General features: G+C 46.6%; 1 protein-coding gene across 6 annotated transcripts in view; it reads right to left on the bottom strand.

Annotated features, from left to right (window-relative positions):
* Positions 1–24,295, bottom strand: part of ARNT2 (aryl hydrocarbon receptor nuclear translocator 2) — a 203,047-nt gene that overhangs the window by 131,171 nt on the left and 47,581 nt on the right. For all 6 annotated transcript variants that reach the window (XM_063652821.1, XM_054450823.2, XM_054450819.2 and 3 more), the window contains exons 2-4: positions 20,786–20,900; positions 13,749–13,796; positions 1,350–1,563 (exon numbers count right to left, since the gene is read on the bottom strand). In XM_063652821.1, coding sequence (XP_063508891.1) covers positions 1,350–1,563; positions 13,749–13,796; positions 20,786–20,900 — 377 coding nt within the window. The remainder of the gene's footprint in view (positions 1–1,349; positions 1,564–13,748; positions 13,797–20,785; positions 20,901–24,295) is intronic.

Below are 24,295 nucleotides of genomic sequence, written 5' to 3'. Positions count from 1 at the left end.
TCCACTAAGCAGCAGATTAACCCTGAGCAATCTGCTGACTCTTTCTAAGCCTCAGCTTCCTCATCAATAAAACAGAGCTAAATAACAGTGGTTTCTTCACAGGGCTAGAGTAAGTAGTAAATGAGATATTTCACAGAAAGCTATGACTCACACCAAGCACCCAGCAAATGCCGGCCGGCTAAGTGCTCTGATCATGGCCACTATTATCACTACTGCTGCCGTCACTGTCTTTTTTCTTTAACTTTTATTTTAAGTTCAGTGGTACACATGCAGGTTTGTTCCTACTGCCAAGGGAGTAAACTCATGTCATGAGAATTTGTTATAGAAATTATTTCATCACTCAGATCCTAAGCCCAGTACTCATTAGCTATTTTTTCTGATCCTCTCCCTCCTCCCAACCTCCATCCTCTAGGAGGCTCCAATGTCTGTTGTTCCCCTCTTTGTGTCCGTGTGTTCTCATCATTCAGCCCCCACTTACAACTGGGAACATGCAGTATTTGGTTTTCTGTTCCTGCATTAGTTTGCTAAGGATAGTGGCCTCCAGCTCCATCCATGTTCCTGCAAAGGACATGATCTCATTCTTTTATATGGCTGTGTAGTATTTCATGGTATATATGTACCACATTTTCTTTATCCAATCTGTCATTGATGAACATTTATGTTGAGTCCATGTCTTTGCTATTGTGAATAGTGCCGCAATGAACATACGTATGCATATGTCTTTATGTAGACCGATTTATATTCCCTTGGGTATAAACCTAGTAATGGGGTTGCTGGGTCAAATGGTATTTCTGTTTTTAGCTCTTTGAGGAACCTCCACACTGCTTTCCACAATGGTTGAGCTAGTTTACACTCCCACCAGCAGTGTATAAGTGTTCCCTTTTCTCTGCAACCTCACTAGCATCTGTTATTTTTTGACTTTTTAGTAATAGCCATTCTGACTGGAATGAGATGGTATCTCATAGTGATTTTGATTTGCACTTCTCTAGTGATCAGTGACGTGGAGCTTTGTTCATATACCATCACTTTCATAGGCTGATTATATCAGCACGATTCCAGCACACAGTGTTTTTACTAACTTCTTCCTGTGTCAGCATGCTGAGCACAATGTTCAGATGCTCAATGTATTTTTTTGAGTGACATCTCATTAAGGTTATGGGAAACATAAAAGCAGAAGACCCAAAGATCAGACAGCTTTTGAAGACAGCTTCTTGGAGAAAAATGGAAACAAAACATCTTGGCTTCATTCCTTCCTCAACCTTGAGCCCTGGTTCCCCATGTAGTTTATTTCATCTTGGTGACGCTGGGATTCTCCCCCCTTTCCAATGGTGATGTGATGACCAGGGTACCTGCTCTGTGAGGAAGGAAGGCTTGTACGCGCCATCAGTGGACTTGTTCCCTGTCCCCCTCATGGACTTCATGTGCGAGACGGCCATGCGGAGGATGGTGAGCTTGTCTGGCTTCCGAGCCAGTGCGCTGCATGTGGGGACCATGTCGGAGAGCTCCGTGATGTACTGAGTCATCTTGTTCCGCCTGCGCCTTTCGATTTCACTATGATTCTCTCTTTCCAGAAAGCACGAGATCAGGAGGGGGAAAAAAGAGAAGTATCAGATTAGGGATTACTATCTAATGGGATAAAACCATTAACACCAAATGATCAGGAACTGGGGCTAACACCTAACAGCTGAGTGCTTTGAATGAATATTGGGCAAAATGGCCCTTCTGATGCCTCAGCAAGCTCTTACATCTACATATTGGAAGCATAGATGTCTATAGTCTCAATCTCTACATACATATCAAAATCTTCTAATTACTCCCATATGCCTGAGGTATTTTTGTAAGCATAAAAAGTTGAGACATGAGGGCTCGGCACGGTGGCTCACATCTGTAATCCCAGCACTTTGAGAGGCTGAGGTGTGCAGATTACTTAAAGCCAGAAGTTTGAGACTAGCTTGACCAACATGGTAAAACCCCATCTCTACTAAAAACACAAGAATTAGCTGGGCATGGTAGCGCATGCCTGTAATCCCAGCTACTTGGGAGGCTGAAGCACAAGAATTGCTTGAACCTGGGAGGTGGAGGTTGCAGTAAGCTGAGATCGCACCACTGCACTCCAACCTGTGCACACATGAATCTGTACATGGATATACACATGTGCACACACACACACAAATGTGGTTACTGTCTGCCTCAGTATGTGGTTTACATGTTGTATCTTTACATATTTACTACATATAACTATGTAATATATAAGTATGTAATATACATAATATTTACATATTATATCTTGCAGTAAGAAGCACTATATAGCCTTGCCATCTTTGTGTCACTAAGTAGACCAATAATGCTACAAATTTACTTTGAAGTTGTGAATAAGCCTTTGTTCTATGCCCAACAGATTTTCTGCAGCATAGTAACAAAACAGGTACACCCCTGGCTTATGAAACAATAAATAGCCAATTTAAAATAAAAACGCATTGCAAAGGAATTACTGAATGCAATCTCTGTGATGTGTTATGATAAAAAACTAGCAGAAGGGATGGTAGAATGTTTCCAACCCAGGCTTTTTACCTTCAGGCTCGAAGGAGTCACAGCCAACCCAGTTCAACGACTCTAAGACAAAGCTGTTATTTGGGATAAAAGAATTATCTAAAAATAAATCCCACGTCCGCTGCAGGATTTGGGGTTTCACTGGTGTTCAAAAAATGAGAGTGACACTAAGGGCAAGAAAAAAACAACTCAGGCAGGGCTGCCTCCAGACACTGCATGTATTAATTAGCTTAACAGCCCATCCTCCCAGATTGGGGAACAGACGTGCCAGTCAGCCCTGATGACACCAAGTAGCACGTGCTGAGGGCCTCTGAACACACAGAACGAGGGGAAATGAGACTGCAGTAGAGGTCACTGCAGAGCGACCTGAACCATCCACCATGCACCTTCCAGACCCCATGAGGGGAGGAGGGGGAGAGAAAACAAGGAATGCCCAACTCTGTCCTCAAGCAGTGGGGGGTTAACTATGAAGACAAAACATATACCTTGCATAGTGGAAATGAAATGCAGAGTATGATTAAATGCTTCAAAAGGCAGGCAGAAAACAAAAACCACAATAGAGAACCATAGCGAAGAGGAGGAGGTGGTCCTGGGGCTGAGGGTGCTGGAAGGGGTAGGGAGGAGGAACTGGGAGAGAGCTGGGTCTAACCTGTCAGCAAGTAGAGGAGGTCTATTTTGGGGAGGGAATCAGCAGGATCAAATAAAGGCCTGGAATTGGGAAGAAGCATTTGAGGGTGGTGAGGAGGCAGGCCTAGATGGAAGGGTAGAGATGGGCCCTGGAGTAGAGGGGCCGAGGAGCATGAGAAGCTGGGAAACCTTGCTGGACAGTAAAGGGAAAGCTGTCGTGCATGGCAGGCTGATAAGAGCCATGATGCTCTCTGCCTCTGTGGCTGGCTTCTCAGGGGAGGTGCAGGTTGCAGGAGAGGTTTAGGGTCAAGGAGGAGGAGATGGAGGCTGGGACCAGCAGGGAGATTCCTGAGGCCTGGTGCTCTCCTCCCACCCACAAAGGATAACTCTGCAGCCAACCCACTGGAATGGTGGAAACACCAGCCCCAGCACAAATGCCCTTGGTCCACAGAGCACAGCCACTCTGGTAGGGAAGGGCATATACTCTCCAGGAGAAACGGCTGCTGCGTAATCAGGCAGGGCTTGTTGACTGGGGGTAGATAGAGGTAACCAGAGAAGAATGGGTTGGGGCGGGGCAATCATAATGAAAGAAAGTGATGAAAAAGGAGGATTTGGTTAGAGACTGTTGAGTTATTTAGTGCATTCAGGAACCCTTCCCTGGAGGAGATACAGGACTTCCTTTTCCTTCTCTCCATAAATTAGGTAAATTAGTGTGGCAGCCCACCCTGAACCGGGACTTCACCAACGCCTCCTGCATTTGACTCCTCAGCCAGGAGCTTGTCACCAGACAACCAAGGTGCAGCAAGAAAGGCCTGAGGAGCTCTCAGAGGAGGGTGAGCCCCCGCCTCACCAGCCTACACTTCATCAAGGCCCGATGGGATGGATGGAACACAGAGACAGTTGGCTGAGGCTGCTGACCTTGTAAGATGCTAGGCAGGCACCCTGGCCGCGCTGACGGGCGTTGTAAGGTCATGGGTAGTACATGCACGAGTTAGGTCCAGGGCTGCACGCCACCGCCCCGCACTTGCCCGCCAGACACCCTGGAGAACCGGCTTTCCTCCCATGCACTCACACCACCTGGAGTCTGCATTCCAGCTCGTCAGCCTGACTTCCGGGATCTCCCTCATTAGGCACTACCCACAGCCCCCTCCTCTACTCCAACCACGTGTCAGCTGCTCCCCACCCATCAGTATCACCAGGCAATGGCCATTCCTACTTATCTTTGATTCAGCACACGTGGAATTGCTCCCGTCCCTCAAAATTCCATCTGTGTCAAAGCTCTTGCAGCTGTTTCCTGGTTCGCTCCCACCTTCTCCAGTCCATGCCGACTGCCTGCTGTCACCACTTTCCCCTTGTCACCAACCACCTTTTCCCAGCCTTTTTCTCCAGTCTCACCCTCCAGTTTAGTCCTCATGTTGTGGCCAGACTGATGCTTCTCAAAATACAAACCAGAGCCTTCCCTTAAACCCCTTCCATTGAGCCTCCAAACCCCTCAGCTGGTCACTGTGGCCACTGCTTCAATGAAAGGCTGATGCACACTTGCTTCTGATACTATTATCCAAAGAGCTTGTCCCACAGTGGCAAAGACCATCTTGCTTTATAAATAATCTGCAGGCAAAAAATCTTCATATGATTCTTAAACAGAGATCTAAAGCAATTTCATCACAGTGCTCTGTGAACCCAATCTGTGAGATAAGGTGTATGAAGAAGATAGCCTTAGGGCAACTGCTTAAAAACTGATTGTATTCATTGCCTAGTCCAGAAAATGCTCCAAGCACTTCATATTTTATGAAATAATACTGAGTTACCAGCAGAATGTCAAAATGACTGACAGCTGCCAATTACTTAGCAACAAGATTTGATAAGTAAGTGACATACACATATGTATGTACAGTTTCATTCTGAAGCCTTCATCAAGGCAGCGGGGATGATGCCATCTTGGGAACACAGAAGGACACATCTCCAAGATCATGTTTGCTGGGGCAAGGCCATCTCCTCCCCAGAGTGGGGAGACAATTTGGGGTCTGCCTGGAGGAGCTGTAGGAGTGAGCCTGTGAACCTGGTGTCTGTGACTTGCGTGTGCACCACATGCTTGCTCGGGGTTGAGTAGCATCAATAAAGAAATTAACCCCTATGTACAGGGAAGCAGGACCAGGACTCCACAGAATTGACAGTTGGGGACACAGGTAGAGCTGTCAGCTTCAAAGACACCTCTGCTGTGCTAAGAGGACCCAGAGCTTGGCTCCAGGAGCACAGCTATGGAAATTAAGGCACAGAAAGAAGAGGTTCAACTAACTGCACACTGACTTGTGTTTTTTTTCCAACTCTGCTCCTAATGGGGACCTCCTAAGTTTAATCTGAATAGTGAGGTACCCATCTTAGTTAAAGAACAAGAAAGGAGAATTTTATAAGATCTCAATAAAGAGCATCCTTAAACTGTTGACAGCAGTTGAGTCTCCTGTCTGCTATGGGAAGGGAACCTTAGACCCAGAGCAAGCAGACTGAATGAGACAGCCCCATGCTGGGAACTCCCTGATCACTGCAGACATGGTATACCTGGAGCATACTTCCAGTCTGGGAGTTACCGTGCTGGGTACTGGAGATGGGTGCTGGACAGGACAGAGAGCCCACGGAAAAGCAGGGGCAACAGAGAGTGAGCAGGTGCAAACACAATCCCTGTGTGGTTTCCTTGTACACTAAAAGATCAGAAGAGGATGCTGAGAGTGTGTGATGGGGAGAGCTCCCCGTGAAAAAGTCCCAGGAAATAGCCAGGAACCCTAGGACATGGGACACTGAAAGCCCCCACGCAGGCCTGGCTGAGAGGAGCCACAACGTAAACCTAAGTGCTTCTGCAGCCTCTCTTTGCTCATGTCAGGATGATCAGGTGTGGGCACCTCAAGGCAGCAGGTGGGCCGACGCAGGACACTATGAGAGACATGACCAAGTCTAGCTCTAGCCAGGCCACCTACACTGCCATGGTCCAAATCTGAGAAGTCAGCACTTGAAATAATATGACTGGTCACTACACCTCACTGCCAGCTTCAGAGCTACATGAAGCTCTACACACGTGGAATGTCTGTAGAACAGCCCTGCTACAGATGGCACCAGGACCACATTTCTCCATGATGCCTCAGCTTCCATTTCTACCTCCTGAGGTCCACACCCCTCTCCAGGCCACAGCAGTCCCAACAACAGACCTGCTGAAAATAAACATAAAGCTTCTCCCCAACCTGGAGAAGCATCACCAAGCAGCTGCCACTCTCAAAGCCATCGGGCTTGGAAACAGGCCTCACTCAGGGCAGAATCTGTCCTCATTTCCCCAGATTGCACCAGAACTGGAAGACCAGACACCAGGAGTTTTTTCCTTTCCAGAATTCACTCAGCACACAGTGATAACCTCTGCTCTTGGACAATTCACCAAACTGTGCGTGGCTCAGGTTACTGAACAAACAAGGCTTTCTGTCTGCAATTCCAGTAAAGGGCTTCAGCACTTCTCAAGCGAAGGAAGCATCAATCCCCTTCTCCCCCTACTAGGGATTTCTCTGTGAGATTTGACTAGCCAGGGTGGAGTCAGAACTGTAGGAAGAGACCCTTTGCATAGGCTCATACCACCTGGCCTTCAGAGGTAGCCTGGGGGAGTCATCAGACCAAGAGTGGCTGGGTGGGGGTCTACACACGAGTCCTGTTCAGCTGTCAGCAGCCTCTAGTGCAGTATTAGGCACAGGCTGGCTCTGCCCTACCTTGCTGACACTCGGGAAGGAAGGCTGTCGGGCAGCGCTGCAGGGCATTGTAAGAGCCATGAAGGCCAGCAGAAAGCCATTTCAGGAAGCCCCATGGAGGCTGGTCAGATACCTGCAGAGAGGGCCCACTGAGGCATATTCAGTAGGGCAGTTTTCCTAGCTTCTGAGGCTGCTCCAGGAAGGGCAGAGGGTTGTTCTCTCCTTGAGAAGGAGGTAGGCATCCTGCTCCCCAGAAGCCATCCAAGGCCCAGGTTTCTGCAAGGCAACTACAAGATACCTGTGTGTCCAGGCTGAATGTAAGACTCACCCAAAACACAGGGAAGAGTCTGAGAAGCCCAGATCCTCCCAAGCAGGGGCCCAGGCCCGGCACCTCTGACAATCCCTGTTCCCAGTGAGACACACATCTTGCATGTTTCTATAGCAACTTAACGGCTTCCCAAGCACTCTCTCAGCACTGACTGCAATTGATCCTTGCAACCCCCCACCCCCACCCCCCAATCAGGAAATATCTCCTTTCCCTACAGAGGAGGAAGCTGAGGCTCCAAGGGTCACACTGACTTACCAGGACTGGGACCAGGCCTGCCAGTCACCTGCTGTCTCTCTCTCACCACCTCTCCCCAGCAGAGCACTAACTGGTCCTAGTTCAGAGCTAGAAAACCCGGAGAGACTAGGGAGCAAAGATATTTGAGGCTTTATGGGGGAAAGAATATGCCTAGCAGCTTCCAAAGAGACACAGTTCAGGACTACTTATGATCCCAGAATTGATTTCATCCTCTCTCTTCAAAAAACTCTAGTGTTATCCAGGCACTATCATTTCAAATCAGGGTTAATCTCTCCAGCAGAAAAACTGATGGGGGTAGCATAGCTAAACACGGTAAGAAACACATCAAGGTGCAGGTCCATCATGTGAGAGCCAAACATACTGTATGAAGAAATCACCCTGGCTGGGCACAGTGGCTCACACCTATAATCCCAGCACTTTGGGAGGCCGAGGCAGGTGGATCACCTGAGGTTGGCCAGCTTGGCCGACATGGTGAAACCCTGTCTCTACTACAAATACAAAAAATTAGCCAGGCATGGCAGTGCACACCTGTAATCCCAGCTACTTGGGAGGCTAAAGCAGAAGAATCGCTTGCACCCAGGAGGCAGATATTGCAGTGAACCGAGACCGCACCATTGCACCCCAGCTTGGGCAACAAGAGCAAAACTCTGTCTCAGAAAAAAAAAAGGAAATCACCCATCCATATCAGCATGGTGTTAGAAAGCCACCTCCTCCTACAAAATCTTTCATTCCAGTGTGTGCTAACCCTAACCCTAACCCACTGAAGCAACATGGACTTTAGTTGCTCATAAGCAACACTGTACCAAGTTCTACCCAGCTTATCTGCAACACTTGTCTGGTTCATACGAACTGAGACTGTAGAGGCAGGGAGAAGGCATGGGAAGTTTGGAAGGGCTCATCTTGGCTCTTGCTCTGCAACCTCTGAAAGGCTCGGCTGAATCTCTTCCTGCTTTACAAGGACCTCACGTACCCATCCAGTGTGTCCCACACACGGTAACTGATAAGATCAGGTCAGATAAAAAAGGGGCACTCCTTGCTGCTGCCTGGTCATCCTCTCTGCCTTGGAAATACTTTAGGCATCTTCTCACTTGGAAACAGAGTAACCCACTCTCTAGGCTAAGATGCTCAGACTAAGAATTCTGGAAACCCACAATCTTCTTTCTGCCAGGAAAGACCTCTGCAGGACACGCCTACCTTGCATATTTTCCTTATCAACAGAGTTTTGGTCATGATACCTACTCACAAAGCAGGAATGACTATAACTAAAACATCACCACAACCTGTAAAGCCAGGGGGGAAATGCCTACAAGCTTAAAAACCACACAAAACCAAAAGGGAAGTACCAAAATGGGCGTGATGAGAAACAAAAGGTCAATTCTGCAGAAGCTTTCCTACCACCAATATCTTTACTTTTAGATAACTTTAGAGGTTCACTGGCTAACTCTACAAAATATAAGGTGTAATTTTGGACTGGTGCAATAGGGTGCTACAATCTCACCAAAGAACAGCCAATGGGGTCACTTACAGCCATTTCTAAAAAGGTTAAAGAGAGGCCAGGAAGCCCCTTGATAAGGGATTTTGAGTCCAAGCTCTTAGGAGGCTCCAAGCACTGGAGCTGAATCCACAGCAACAGATATGAGAAGTCCTTGGAAGGTCTTCAGGGTCTTTTGAGAAAGGGTGTGGAATGAGTCTGAAGGGAGCAAAAATACACAGATAATACAGTGACAAGAATTAAAGTTTGAGGAGTGCATACTTGTTTGTCCCCCAAGTTGTAAATGTAACTTAAAAAGACAGTTATATTAGGAATGTTTCCTTTTGTTTTAACGAAACATTACGCATACATTCACACACGTAAGGCACATGATGAGCACAGTGTATAATTTTTACTCTATTGATGACAGCTCTGGGATGTTAGTAATGCCCCTTATGAAACAATATTTAAGATGCCTCCATGTACTGGTGGCAGCTGACCCCAGCTGCAGGTATGAGAAGGTATCCTGGGACTCCCCAGAAAATGTATCAATCTAAGGGGACGTTAAAGTAGGAGGATACCCCTGAACCACTCAGAGTGATGAAAAGGCTTTTGGCCTCTGCTTGAGTGTAAGGTTGCAGGACATGCTGGGCAGGACTGGCATCTGCCTCCCAGGCACACCAGGGCCATCCATGCAGGCACAGGAACCAGGGAGGGACTGGTGCCGACCTCACTATAAAAGGGTGCGGTACCACTACCAGCTGCCCGGGAGATCATCTTTGGAGAAACACTTTCTGGAGTGTAATCAGCATTTTTCCAAAGACACAGGGTTTATCACCACCTGCTGTTAGGATCAGTGACTTGATAACTGGAATTCCAAGAGTGAGGTCAAGCCAAGCGTTCCCAGTGGAGGCTGCTTTCTTGGCTGAGCCCAGGAAGAAAGGCTGGCTCTGCGACTTCACTCCTTTTTGCCTCCTTGGCAGAAAGGCCTCCTCCTCTGAAACTTGTGCCATCCGTCTCTGCCACCTTCTAGGCTCTTCGTCATCATCACCACTGCCCAGCCACACAGACAGCCAGCCCCTGCCCCCAGACCACCCCCAAGACAGCCTCTGCAGGGGGTGATGCACACCCACCCATCTGTCTCCCCACGCCTCTGCTCCCAGGACTGACCTCCGCCTCCTCTACCAGACCTCGGCCAGCCTCTCCCATGGTGGTAGCTTCTCACTATTTGACCACAACTTCCTACTTTGCCAGCCCTCTCAAACTCCCACAAAATTAGAACTATTCTTTGACCGCATTGCTACTTCCCGTCCCTGGCCTCCTCCATTCTCTTCTCACTCCTCCAGACTCCTGGCCTCCCTTCACTCCCTCTGCCATTGGACCCACAGCTTGGCCTCTTCAACCACCCTCTCATTGAGACCTTAACCACCTCGACTCCTGTCCTTCCATGGCACCTGCCCTAATCCTCAACCCTAAGTCTGAGAAAAGCCTCCATTCCCTGTATCCACCCCGCTGGGTATTGCTGGAGGGAAACTGCACTTATACACATTGATGCCACCTCACATTGGTGGTCCACAATCTCAAATGGGGTCTAAAGTTTTTACATCTCTGTCTTCGGTTAGCCTCCTTCCTGTGAATTCAACCCAGGGCCACCCTAAACTTAGCTCTCAGGCACAATAGCAAACCTCTTCCCACCTGCGGCACACAGCCCCATCTCCTACCTAATCAAGACAATGGAAGCCACGAGAATTAACCCCTCCACTTCTGATGCACCCACAGCCTCGCACTTGGCCTCACCTGCAGCTCCTTCCTTCTGCCTTGGAGCATGAGTACTCCCTTCTGTGGGGCAGGGCTCTCTCCTCCTCCTCTGGACCCATCTCTCCCCAGCCTCACTCCTGAGTCTTCCAAATCTCTGGCTATCCCCATTACTTCTCCTCGTCACATGGATGTACTCACAGTCTTCCCATCCTTAAAAAGTACCCCTCCCGGAGCCCCTTCCTTTTTGATCTACATCCAAACTGCTCAAAGAGTTGTTCTCATGCATCTTCATGTCTTCATCTCCCCATCAGTCCTCAGCCCACTGCAGTCTGGCTTCTGTCCCCCAGGTCCCCGTGCCTTTGTGTGGGGGGAAGGAAACTTCGAATGTAGGCAGAGCCATGTTCTGCATATCACAGCTCCCAGAACAGCATGAATCCCATGTGTGAGAAAAAGCTGAGGCCTTGGGATGTGGTGAAGCGGGCCTAAGAACATTTCTGGCACTGGCAGGCGGGATCCTGGAATGCCTATGCACGTATGGGCGTGTGCATGTGCGTGCTTGTGTGTGTGTGCGCACCTGAGGTCACACAGCAGTGGCAGCTTCACATCTACTACTTTGTTGCATCTAAGGCCTGCTGTGATGGGCCTGGCTGGGCTAAAGTAGGAACCACACCAAATTCCTATAATTAAGCTCCTTTGTGACTATGACCATACTTCCCAAATCAAAAATTGAGACATGAGGTCTCATGATAGGCAGGACATTTAAACTGGGAAGCCCCCTTGCGAAAAGCTGGAAAAGCTGATGGCACACACACATCAAGAGACAGAAACCATGGCACAGCACCCTGCCTAGATTCTGAGTCAGCAAACTACGGTGGGTGCTGGCTCACAAGGCAGCCTCTATCTCTTCCAGGGCCTCACATGAAGGGGCTTCTGTTGCCTGACTGTAAGAAGAGAAAAAGCCGACAGGAGAGGCACTGGGGTGTTCCACGCCAATTGGAAGCAGATTCTCCACTCCTCCCCTGGACAGCAGCCACAGTCACTGCATAGTGGAGGGATGAGGGTGGACTCAGGAGTCTCTCCCAGTGCTGAGCAGCTCAGATGCATCCACGGGCCCATTCACTGAGGGCCCAGCAGCTAAGCCCAGGTGACCTCTAGGCCTCTGCGGTCCTACAAACGCATTCCTATTAGTAACAGCATATGCTGGAAACACATCCTATCTTCCTTATTTTTCACAGGGGAAATGATATGGTTCATAGACGCCTGGGTTTGAACCTTGACTGTATAAAAACGGACTCACAGACAGGGTCATGAGATAGTTACCCAGAGTGTAGAGTTTCTGTTTCTTAATGATCGGGCCTAATACAATGAGGTCTTTGTACCCCTGCACTATTATTTCATCACTGACACTGATCTTTTCAATGTCAAACAAATGTCACTCCTCATCTCTCTTCCACTTTATGTTTTGAGGCCCCAGGAATCATCATTTCCTAAGGTTAGCATGCTATGGAATGTTATCTCAAGGGGAATTTTGACATGGAGGAATCAAAGTCATTGTTCCTTCATAGAGGGAGGCTGTGTACAGTGAGAGCAAACTGGGGCAGGGAGATATGTGCCCTTGTTTCCATTTCAGCAAGAAAACACACCCTGCTATTAAAATGTGTCTCAAGAAATGGGTGGATGTCCAAGCTGCCATTCTGTCTGCACCGAGGGAAAACAATACATGCTTTTGTTATTGAAACTCATGTCCTGTTTTGATTAGAAACTCTAAGGTCATCAGTGACCAAAATGTTCTCCACCTCCGCTCTACTATTTCAACCAAAGCAGAAGCTGAAAGATGGAAGGAAAAGATTTTGGGGATGAAAGTGTATGGCATGATGAGAGTTTACTATGGACTTGGAGACTCTGGGAATCCCTGGGAAGTAACGAGATGCATGTCCCTGTTGGACTGGTGGAAAAGTGTGTGGAACTCACAATCGCAATGCAGTTTGTAAAAGGAATCATCACCAAAAATGGCTACCATGAGGGGAGAAAACTAGGGTAACTCAGGGAGCCCAGGACTCAATATGCATGTGGTTCCTCCAAAAACAACAGGCCATCAGCCCAAACTATGGACCATGGATACAGAAGAAAAGCAACCGTCACCCGTGGCAAGTTTTCAAGTCCATCAGTGACCAAGAATTAGGAAGGCTTGGAGGCTTGGCTAGTGGAGAGGAATGTCAAGGAAGGCCCTTCCTTAGGTAAGTGGGTACAGATGTGAATTTTGCTAAGAATGATGGAATGATTTATGCCTTCCTGTCAACACTGCCAAACTTCCTACCATATCTTAAACAAAATGGAAAAGAAAAAAAAAGACAGAGTCATGGGGTTGGGCCTGCCTCATCCTTCACGTATTAATGTGTATAACCCATGGACATTCGTGATCCAGCAAACTTTCCATGAGGTGGTCTGCACTCAGGATGGCCCCGCAGAGCCCAGATAAAGATGCTGTCACATGGCCAGTGGGCAATACAGTTCTTAGGAACTGAAAACCCAGTTTTCTATGCTGCATCCAGAACACAGCTGCCCTGGTTTCTCATATCTCTTCTTATTTTCCATGGTAGCAATAAAAGACTTATCTTGATAGTTTTTTCTAAACTTGAACTCTAGGGCTTTTCAGCAAGAATGAATTCCTCTGTTTGCTTTATAAGCAATGAATATTAATTTTAATAGATTCCTTTTTAAAAGACATAGGAATTTTTAAAAATACTTTTTAAAAAGCCCTATTGTCTTTTTAAAACGAATCCTTAAAATTGACATTAATTGCTTATAAAGCAAACAGAGTTAATAACTTGTTACTTACCTTTTGATCATCTCTGCTAGGATGTGGCAGGGTTGCTAATAGCCAGCTGCCACTGGGCCAAATACTGCCACAGAGTGAGGGACCAGTCAAATTGCAGGCAATGGCTTTTGCAATGACAAAAGACGTTACACTCTTGTATCTCTCTAAGGTGAATGCTGGCTATTGGCTTCTTTAAGTCTAAGGAAAATAAAATAAACTTACCTTGAAAATTTACTGGGGCCTTCACCATCTTCATCATCGAAGTCCATTCTGAAAAGTCAAGATCACAAGTGAGCACTGATTATTAGGAGAACATTTTAACTGGTAACAGCAGCTGCTGGAACAAAAGAAGCTTTATTCACTAGGACTGCTATCCATTGGTCCCAACCTTTGGCAGTGCTACAAGCAATATCTCTACATAGTCATCAAACGGGTTCAAGACAAGAAGAGGCAAAATGAAAGGTCTTCAGTCTAAGCACCACTAATTCTATGGCTGGGAATATTTAAGTATCAACTCGTCCCCTCCAGAACTCTATATGCCATTCCCTTCTTAGAACTCTTAGCAGCCAATGGATTGCTCTGGCTATGACGGAAAGGCGTCTCTTCCTTGTCTCTCACCATCTTTGGGAATACCTGCACCCTTCTGCATCATCTATTCCACATTAAGACCTTTTTCTTACTTTATCTTATGGTATATTAACAGCCTAAAAAGGCTCATGGGATTTTGAAAACAGAAGTTTTCAGGGTGAAGGGATCACAAGGGAAAGAGAACATACTCCTGGTTGTACTGCTTAAAAATGTGGCTGGTCTTGATGAGTCAAAGTGAAAAGGACATTTAAGACCTTGCGCTATTAAATCCAGGACCAAAAAACATGGCTGCTGAGGGGGAAAATGGCTTTTTGGGACCCAAGCTACTCAAATCGGCTGTGCCTGTGGAAACTCACCAAGTAATTATTCAGATTCACCCTTTACTGGGCCTCTTAGTGTAAACATAAGACAAAAAGACTTGATAGATATTTGTTGAACTAGTATCTCAAACTCTTCTCAAAAAATCATGCCTCTGTAATGGTAATTCACACAATTCCTAAACATGTTAGGGCAGAGGGGGTACTTAATTGGTGTCAAGTGTACCCAGAGTCCTTGGGGAAACAAAATGAAAAATGATACAGATGTCTGAGCTCTCCTGGACATCCAGGGTGAGTGGAGCTCCTTGGAGAGAATGTCTCAGAGCCCCTGCATTCCCTATCTTGTTCTTTGTAGTCCTGGTGGACTGGATGAGGCACAGTTCCCATGGAATTCAAGCAGAAGGAAGGCCAGCCTGCCTGGCAGCCTGGATTGAGAAATTCCTTGCCTGAACAGCTCAGTATCAGAATGGAGTGTGCATTAAATGACCACTGCTACAGATTCTAGAGCTGCTGGCCTCCCAGTAAGGGTGACCCATACCCTCAGGCTCTAAGGGCAGGGCTTCAGTGGCTAATAAGTGACTTGGAGAAGGTGCAGGACACCCAGGTTACCGGGAAATGGCAGATTACACAGGGCGAGCTATCCTTGCACGGGCACACCGAAGAAGCTCCCAACAAGACAAATCCTAGTCTCTAGGGGCTTGGGGGCAACCTGAGGGACCTAGGGACTGGAATTAGGTAAGGCAAAGAAGTATTTTCTTCTTAAAATTAGTATCTTTTGTTTTTGTTTTGTTTTATGTACAGCGTAGCCAAAGTCCTAATCTTGGCCTTATTTTGTTTGGAATGACCTGACAGGATCCCCTGCTAATTTGGAATCTCTGGTTCTCAGACACAAGGGTTATACTAACAGTACAAGAACAAAAGGAGTTACATAATTGGAAAAGATGACAGTAATGATAACAAAAATACCTACGCACAAGAAGAAGAGGACATGGGGTAGAACAGTGATAAGAAAAAAAAAAGTACAGTTAAAGGGCCTTACAGACACCACTAAGAGAGACAGACACACACCTCTGCAAGGTAGTTTGGGAAACCAGGCACCAGGCAGCAGCTTTAGAGTTGCCGATGTTGTGGACAAGTGGGAGCTGAATGCAAGACTTTCTAAATGAATCAAAGCTACCAATATTCTGCATAATTACTAAGCCATCACCCCCACCTTTCCCAGAAAATTACAACGGGAAGGTCACCACCAAAAATGCTGTAACGAAATTCACCCGGTGTTCTGCAGAGCCGCAGAACCACGCTGCCACCTAGTGTTCACTATGGGGAAGAGCGATTTTGCCGTCCACATGAAGGTTATTTAACACCCCGTGCGTGCTGTCAAAAACATTTCAGCGTTAAGAAAAAGAAATAGCAGTTTCAACATTCCAAAGAACTCATGCAAGCATTTAACAAAACCACAAGTGGGTGTGAGACATACAGTTATCTTTAAAATTCCTTTTAGCTCAAGTTGGTATGAGTGTGATTGTCAGTACTCCTGCAAAATGCAATTTATAAGCCAGCCCTCTGTCCTCAGCCTTCATGATCTTTGGGGTGTTTAGGGTGACCAACCATCCTGATTTTCTCAATATAGGAGTGGAGATACCTGGGATCTAGGACTTCAGTGCTAAAATTGGAAAAGTCCTGGACACACCAGGATGGTTGGTCACCTTTGTTTTCGCAAAGAGTTCTGTTCTTTACCCAGCCCTTTGTGGGACCAGATAGATAACGAAGTGAGCCCCATGGTAAACAATACCACACAGGCCAGGTCAGCTATGGCTCAATCAAGCAGAGGGTATGAGAAGGAGACGGCCCTGCTCCAGACCCAGAGTCTTCTGAAGTCCTCTGGGAACTTGGGAACCAGCATTTGTCTAGGAAAATTAGGGACCCAGATCCTGTGCCTCACACGTGTGCATGTATAGAGCCATCAGCTCTAGCAATTCAGAGGCGAACCAGGAGATAAATCAGGACACAAATGTTTAAATACTTATGATGACTCAATCCACCCGAAAACAGTCTCACTGGCTCGTCAGCAACATGGAAAACAATGCAACCCTAAGGATCTTTTAGAGTCACACCTGCCAAGATGCTGTTGCTTTGGACTGCTATCACCATCTTGGATTCTCTACTTTACATAGGACTACCATAAGCTATGCCTATTTCTTTTCTATAAGTCTAAGTAAATCATCCTTTGTTTTATATCTTGTATGTGTCTCTATTACACAGCAGCATCTGGATAATAAAGGAGAGAAATCAAAATGTGACTTTTAAGTCCTATTGTACTCACTTTAATTCAACACAGTGAATGGATGATAGAAGAGTCTTCAAAAAGGGGGCTGAAAATGCATTTTACTGTACTTTTCTGTCAATGAGCCTGAATGCCTGTCCCAATAGAAAGCCATGATAAGCATTTCTGAACTTGCAATTAGTTAGGAGTGAGTGAAGTGAAGCTCCCTGATGGTAACTGTAATCATAATAATGTTTCATCAAATACGAGCCACTGAACAGAAGTCACTTATGCTCTAGTGAGATAAAAGGGCTGGTCCCACAGTGACAGTAAAGGAGTGATCCTGGGCCAACCCAAAGCTTCTGCAACAAGTGAAGTGTCAAGGGCTGCTGGAAAATGTTCCCCCTTCGGAGCCTGGACTGGCCAGCCCAGACTGCAGCGATGCTAGCACATAAAAGTTCACCAAGAGAAACAGCTGCTTACGTAAATACACCTGTAATTAGACCACATTCCAGCAGCTCCCAGGGTTACCTTAGAGGGAGATAGCTATAAGTAACTTGAAAATAGTCTATTGGCTATAAGTAACTTGAAAATAGTTTTTCCTCAGTGATGCTATTTTAGAAGCCCAGCATCGGACTCCAAGTGGAAAGGGATTGACACATCCCTGCCCTCAGCCTCCACCCTCCATCCCCATCAAAAGCTAGCTTTGAGGTGGGCACAAACCCTAACTAGCCACCGCTGCTTTCCCCTAACTGAATTTGCCCCAAGGAAGCCCTCAACTCCTCACCACCCTGTCACTGAGATCAGGGAGGTTACTATAAACATGCATTCCAAGTGACTTGCTTCAGCTCATTTCTCCCACACATGTGGAATCACTTTTGATAGAATCTGGGACTTTGGAACCTCCACCTTAAGTCCCAAATGCTGGGAGGGCAGGCAGTTCGCTAAGACACTTACTGATGAAGGCTGTCAGGGAAATGGGAAGAAAGTTAAACCATGAAGATCCACAGTGCTAGGCCCAGCGGGAGGCCTGGAGGATCCCAACTGCTAGACGTTGGTTCTAATTGGCTTTGGAACACTGGGGTGGGAAGGGGGGTTATCCTGGAAATTTGGGATACTTCCCTCCATCAGAATAATCAGGTCAGAGTGGGAAGACCTAGGCAAGAAATGGAGGTGTGGGAAGGTCCTTGCCAATGCCACTGCCGCCTTCCACCACCCCCATTCCTCCTCTCTCTTCTTTCCCCTCTCTCTCTGAGTCTCTCCACCATGTCCCACATTCTCAGATGGAAGAGGGAGGTGGAAGAACACCATGCCATCAGTAGGGAGGGCAGTGGGAAATGCGTGCCATGGCACAGGAGCAGGGGCCTGCCATGGGGTTACCTGCATTTCGATGAGAGTGAGTGACTTCCATCAGGGTCTCCTTTGTATTTAGTTAAGTGTTTAGGCTGTGGTCGAAGGAGCTATTATCATGAGCTTCTAGAACAGAGGTAGCCTCAGTCATAGAATTTCAGCAAAACATGTAAAAACGTCAGATGCAAGAATTACTATGGAAACGGCCCTGTAAAAACGGAGGTTTCTTTGCTTAGACACAGGATACATCCCTAAGCCACTGAGGCTTGGCAAGTGGAATCATAGTTTCTTTGCCCCCTCCGTCCGGCAGGGAAAAGGAAGTAGGAGTGAGGATGGTGGAGGACAAGCACCCTAGAGAGGTCAAGCTCATTGATTTGCCTTCCACAGGTCATGCCCTCGCCCCTGGGTGATTTGTCAGCGATTGCTGCTCATCCTCCTTCCTCTCTCATTGCTTTTCTTGATGTTTCATTCCCTTGGCTTTAAGTGGAACTCAATGCTAGGCTCTGTCTCCTCCTGCTCAGGATCCACATCTGCCTCCAGTGCCACGCTGTGTGTGTGACCCGGGAAGGAAAGCACAGTGGTGCAGGACTTCTTCAGAAATGGGACTGAAGCTAGATGCAGTGGCTCATGCCTGTCGTCCCAACACTTTGGGAGGCCAAGGTGTGAGGATTGCTTGAGGCCAGGAGTTCAAGACCACCCTGGGCCACAGAGCGAGACCCTGTCTCTAAAAATAAAATAAAAAGAAATGGGACTGGGTCCCCAGTCAAATCATCAGCTCAGGGAGCAACCACAAATCAGGGCGTGGACACCAGGCTGGGGTCAGAAACATGGAGGCCAAAGAGGGAAGTAGCCTCGGCTCACGGCAGCCCAGGCCCTGCGGGAGGGGAAGAGGAAACTCCTGGCAGAGGCTCAGAGGTGACTTCCCAGCACAGAGACGGTTTCTGGTCCTGTAAGTACTAGGGTGGGCCTGAGCATCTATGCCTGAACTTAGTCCTGACTCAGCCCACCTCCCTCCTCACAGAGCCCTGTGCTGGCTTCTTCTGGAAAAGGACTTGGGCAAGCAATGGGGCTCTGTCCTCAGGAAATGCGAGTTAGAGTGCACATAGACATTTAAAATAATTTTAAAAGGCCTGGAATTGTAAAAAAAATCAGTTAAGTTGACACCTCTTGTCTTCTTTTAGCAACTGCTGAGTTTAGCACCTAGTTAGCAAGAATGGCTGGTTGAAATCGGATGGCTGGGTTTGCAGGAAGCCCCAGAGGTGAGCCACATCATTTATTACAGAGTTGATCTGCGGAGCTTTGCCCCAGGCACCAACACTGCTCATTATAGCTCTGCTGGTTCCACTGTAAAGATGGTGGCAGCTGCAGATAGAGAACTGGCTGCCTCAGCACCCAGCGAGTGCAAGTGAGCGTGCTGAATACAGGGAAAGCTGGCATAACCACTGAGCTCTGTTGCTGGGCTTTTTAACCCTCTCCCTCATCATAAAAATCTCAGGCCCTACTTTAGAGACTATACAACACACATAACAGTCTTTTTTCCAACCTAAAATTACAAGGCTGAATATGCTTTTGCATTCTAGCCACACACCATCCCAGATCCTGATACTTCCCATTGCCTCCACCTATGCTCCCTTTAAGAATCATATCGGACCACCTAAAAACGGGCACACCCTGCAGGCCTTGGGCTGTGAGAAGTGGGTTCTGCTGTAACCAGACAGTTGCATTCCCAAGGAGCCGTGTGTTATCAGAAATTGCTTTAAAAGTACAAATTGATTCAACTTCATGAGAAACCTTGTTTATCAAATAGTGCATCGAAAATAAAATGGATTCAACAGGAGAAAGGGGCTAGGTGATATCTTGAGTCTGAAAATGTCCATCACGTTTTTCCTGCAGGAATTTGGTTGGTTGGATGGTTGATGGGCAGTTGGTTGGTTGGCTGGTTGGTTGGTTGGTTGGTTGGTTGGTTGATTGGTTGGTTGGTTGGATGGTTGGTGGGTAGTTGGTTGGTTGGTTGGTTGGTTGGTTGGTTGGTTAGTTGGTTGGTTGGTTGGTTGGTTGGTTGGATGGTTGGTGGGTAGTTGGTTGGTTGGTTGGTTGGTTGGTTGGTTGTTTTTTTAGGTCTATGTGCAGCCACAAACATTATGGATCATGAATAGGTGCAGTTTTGGTTCCATCTACTCAAGAGTGATGACATTTCTGGCCCTATCAGAACAAGTACACTTGGAACAATAGTACTTAGTATTATTACCACCCTCACCAGCAGAGCAGCAGACAATGCCAACTGTCTGGTCTTCAAGCACTGAGATTTAGCCAATTCTTTTGAAAGGAATTCCTGCACACCGTCTCTGAAGGAGGAAAGAATGGACAGCACCAGGGTGGAACCTTTGCAGCCCACAGGGGCTGGAGCTCAGCGCAGCAGTGCTGCCAAATCTGGCTTGGAGGCTCAGGCAGGATAATGGGTGAGCCCTCTCCCTTCAGATGGCCTGAGCCAGGCCCAGCAGGATCACAAAGCACATTCTCACCACAAGGACAAGCAAACAGAAGTCCCCAGCTGGGCGCTGAGGCCCAAAACACTTAGAAGCAAATCATGTGCATATTTAGGAATCTTGTAAAAGTTAAACAGGATGCAAACTGCTGAGCTTTTATTCTACAGGAGGGGGAGAAACAATATTTTCCTAACAGGTCAAGAGCATTGCTCAACATTTATTAAGCCAATTCCTGGAAACGCTGAGGTCGCTTACCCGGAACGCCGCTTTCCTCCACGGGCAGGCATGGCCCCCGCCATCCTCACCTGTCCGGTGGCTGCCATGGGGGCAACGGGCAACGTCACAGATCCAGGTATGTCTGAAGCCATTTCTGGAATTCAGCAAAGACAAGAGGTTTTGTCAATGCCAGAAAAGCCCAGTAACAGGCAAGAAAGTTGTCATACGGTACCAGAAGCACCACCTGCGCAGAGAGCCCGGGGACCTGCATCCTGCGGCCGCTCTGCCATCATCAGCTATGTGGCTGGGGCAAGTCTTTCCTCTTTCTCTGGAAAAGGGTATCTCTGGCAGTACTCTCATATTTACTGATTGGAACTGTGGTTAAACAGAATTAAAACAGCTTAGCAGCTTTCATAAGGGACTCCTGTCTCCTGACCACCTGGAGGCAGGTAAGATGCAGAGGAATCCGGGCAGCACAGCCAAAGCCTGAGGGAAAGAACCAACTCCTGGTAACCCAGATGGGGCACACGCCTTGAGAGGCAACGCCCTGCTGCAGTGCCCACCGCTGCCCCTCCGTTGCCCTGGGTTCGTGTTCAAGCAGAAAGGCTGGTTGCCATGCCTACTCTGGACTCAGAAGCCCTGAGTATCTGAGCCCTGCTTGGCCCCTCTATTCTTGACGAGGACAGTGAGCTCTAGGGTGTTAAAAGCATCACTTCAGGCTACAGCAGGCCAGGCTGAGGCTTCCTGGATCTCCAGAGCTGGACCTTTTCAGGAATAAATATTAATTTAAAGAATAAGAAGGTCTGGCACGAAATAAGAGTACCTTTCCTGCACATTGTGACCAAGACATTATTTCTTATAAGCCAGATAATTGTGGAAGCTCGTTAAGGTCATGTTAAGCATCCCTGATTTCAAAGAAACCACACTAAGCAGTCTCTCTTTCCTACTTAACGGAGAGCTCCTAAGCTCAGGCACCCTTTCCCAGACCATTCCATGGCTCAACAAATGTTTCAAGTGGCATCTGTGATTCTGTTTATTGTGGTTGGGAAGGACTTCCACAGTGTTAGCTTTTCTTAGCTCAACTTTTACCCAGGGGAAGAAGGGAAGCAGCAATCTACAAAAATATATATAAAAGATGGGTCAGGATACATAAGGAATCTGGGCCCTTCTTAGTGGAGAGAGATGCCTGGTGATGTTGACAGTGCATGGTTGGTGTAGGTTACTGCTCTGTTTCCTTTCAGTAGAACTCAGGGAATCCTGTGACAGTTGACCCACAGTTACGCCCCAAAACACTGTATGTTTAATAAACACATTTGAAGCTCAACTTGAACTATCCCACTCGAAACTCTTGAAGAAGAATTTTACAATACACAATACAACTTCACAATAAACAAAAGCTTAATTTAGTCATCTTGCTATGTCCACAAAACTTTGGGAATGATTACACTTTTGTTTTGTTTTTTAAACCAAGGTACACATCAAAAAGTCCTCAAGGAAAAAAAGAAAATCCTCTTAAAGTAATTCTCTCCCCTTTAGACAACTGAGTTTGTGACAGCTAGACAGTATTAAAAGCAATAACCCAACGACTTTATCATCTGCCTGCTTTGGTAAAATATTTATATTTTTCTGAAATGGAGGCTAAAACACATTGAGTCCATTATGTCCCCAAACTGAAGGGCAGAATCACTGTTAGAGCAAAGACAGATGACAATGAAAGTCACTACTTTCTAAAATAAGTTCCACAGAACAGCAGCCCCTTAAGATTCTCCAAGAAACAGAGTTCCATGGTCAAATAAGTTAAGAAAAAAGCTGTGCACTTACCCCCTTTCTTGGAGATTCCAACATCCACTAAAAACATATTGACAAGTCCTACCTATATAAAGAGGATTGCTTAACTTTGGTTATCTCAGTATATCATAAATATCTCTAATTGTGGAAACTTTAAAAATGTATCACCTGCTCAGCTAATGTTCTAAGCAGCACAAGTTTTGGGGTTTTTTTGGTTTTTTTTGTTTTTTTTTTTTTTTTTTGAGACGGAGTCTTACTCTGTCACCCAGGCTGGAGAGCAGTGGCATGATCTCAGCTCAATGCAAGCTCCGCCTCCTGGGTTCACGCCATTCTCCTGCCTCAGCCTCCCGAGTAGCTGGGACTACAGGCGCCTGCGACCACGCCCGGCTAATTTTTTTTGTATTTTTAGTAGAGATGGGGTTTCACTATGTTAGCCAGGATGGTCTCCATCTCCTGACCTCGTGATCTGCCCACCTCGGCCTCCCAAAGTGCTGGGATTACAGGTGTGAGCCACCACGCCAGGTCCAAGTTTTGGTATTTTAAAGCCATTACCTCGTTCCTGTCTTCGAGTCGAGGAAATTTCAGGCTGGAAGAGATCTTAGCCATTGTTGGTAATCCTAGAAAGGTTGTCATCCCTTCCCCGTTCCAATCACCTGAATTTAATTTGGGTAAAACAAAAATGCTGATAGTTTTGGCAATATAAGTTGAAAAAAGTAAAGCTCCCCAAAACCTTGGCTGGTGGGGCAAAGGATGAGGAATACTGAAAATCTAGTCCTTTCTTTCCTCCAACAGATGAAGGGAGCAAGGCAAAGAGAGTTAGATGACCTGCGTGGGTGCCCACAAGTGATCTTTCTTTTTCTTGTCTTATTTCATGTCTAGTTTCTTTTTTTCATGTCCTATTTCATTGGCCAGAACTTTCAGAGCAATATTGAGTAAAAATGATCTATCATGAGGTAAAAGAAAGTCACTACTTTGCAGTCAAATATATCTGGTTTCAAATGACAGCTCAAACACTTCTCAGCTATGAGTGACGTGGCTACTCTAGGTCAAAGTGTCAGCTGTGAAATGTTAATAATATGTACCTTGAAGGGGCATTTTAAAAATTAAGGACAAGGTTTGTGATGAGCCTAACATAGTGCTTGGGGAAAAAAAAACCCTCAAGCAACAATAATTAAAATGATCATGATTATGCTGATGGTAAGCAATCTTGCTCGAGCCTTGCATTTAACTGGAATGAGCTGCTGGTTTAAGACAGACACTCTTTCTGTTGTCAAGGAATCTGCTCCTATGACTACTTTAAAAAGTTTATTTAAGAATGGATGTCTCATTTTATCAAATGCTATTTTTGGTAATTAAGTGTTCTGGATACTAAATAAGCTAAACAGAAAATGCAATCGATGAGACTAACATTGACTTTAAAGATAAAATATTTTCTCTAATGTTGATTTTTAGGAGCCACCCTTAATAAATTCAAACAAAAGTGAAAAAACAAGTCTCTCTCCTCTGCAATCTATGTCTATATCTATAATGTGATCAGCTGTCAGACTTCCCTGGAAAAATCTGGCACCCGCTTCCCAAATCTGGCATCTTTTCTCTGTGACTCATGTCCAAGCAAGCAAAGCTCTTGGGATGTCCATCCAAAGAAGGTGGCTTAGGAAGGTCCCTGTTCAGGTTGGAGGTGAGAGTCCCAAAGACAAGGCCTGGTATCAATAGAGCAAAGCCGGCTAAACCTTCAGATGAAGAGCAGCCCTGCAAGCCAGT

Source organism: Pongo pygmaeus, chromosome 16 (assembly GCF_028885625.2).
Source record: "Pongo pygmaeus isolate AG05252 chromosome 16, NHGRI_mPonPyg2-v2.0_pri, whole genome shotgun sequence".
In the NCBI taxonomy this organism is placed as follows: domain Eukaryota; kingdom Metazoa; phylum Chordata; class Mammalia; order Primates; family Hominidae; genus Pongo; species Pongo pygmaeus.
Note: the sequence above shows the minus strand (reverse complement) of the source record. Positions and strands in the feature narration are given on the sequence as shown.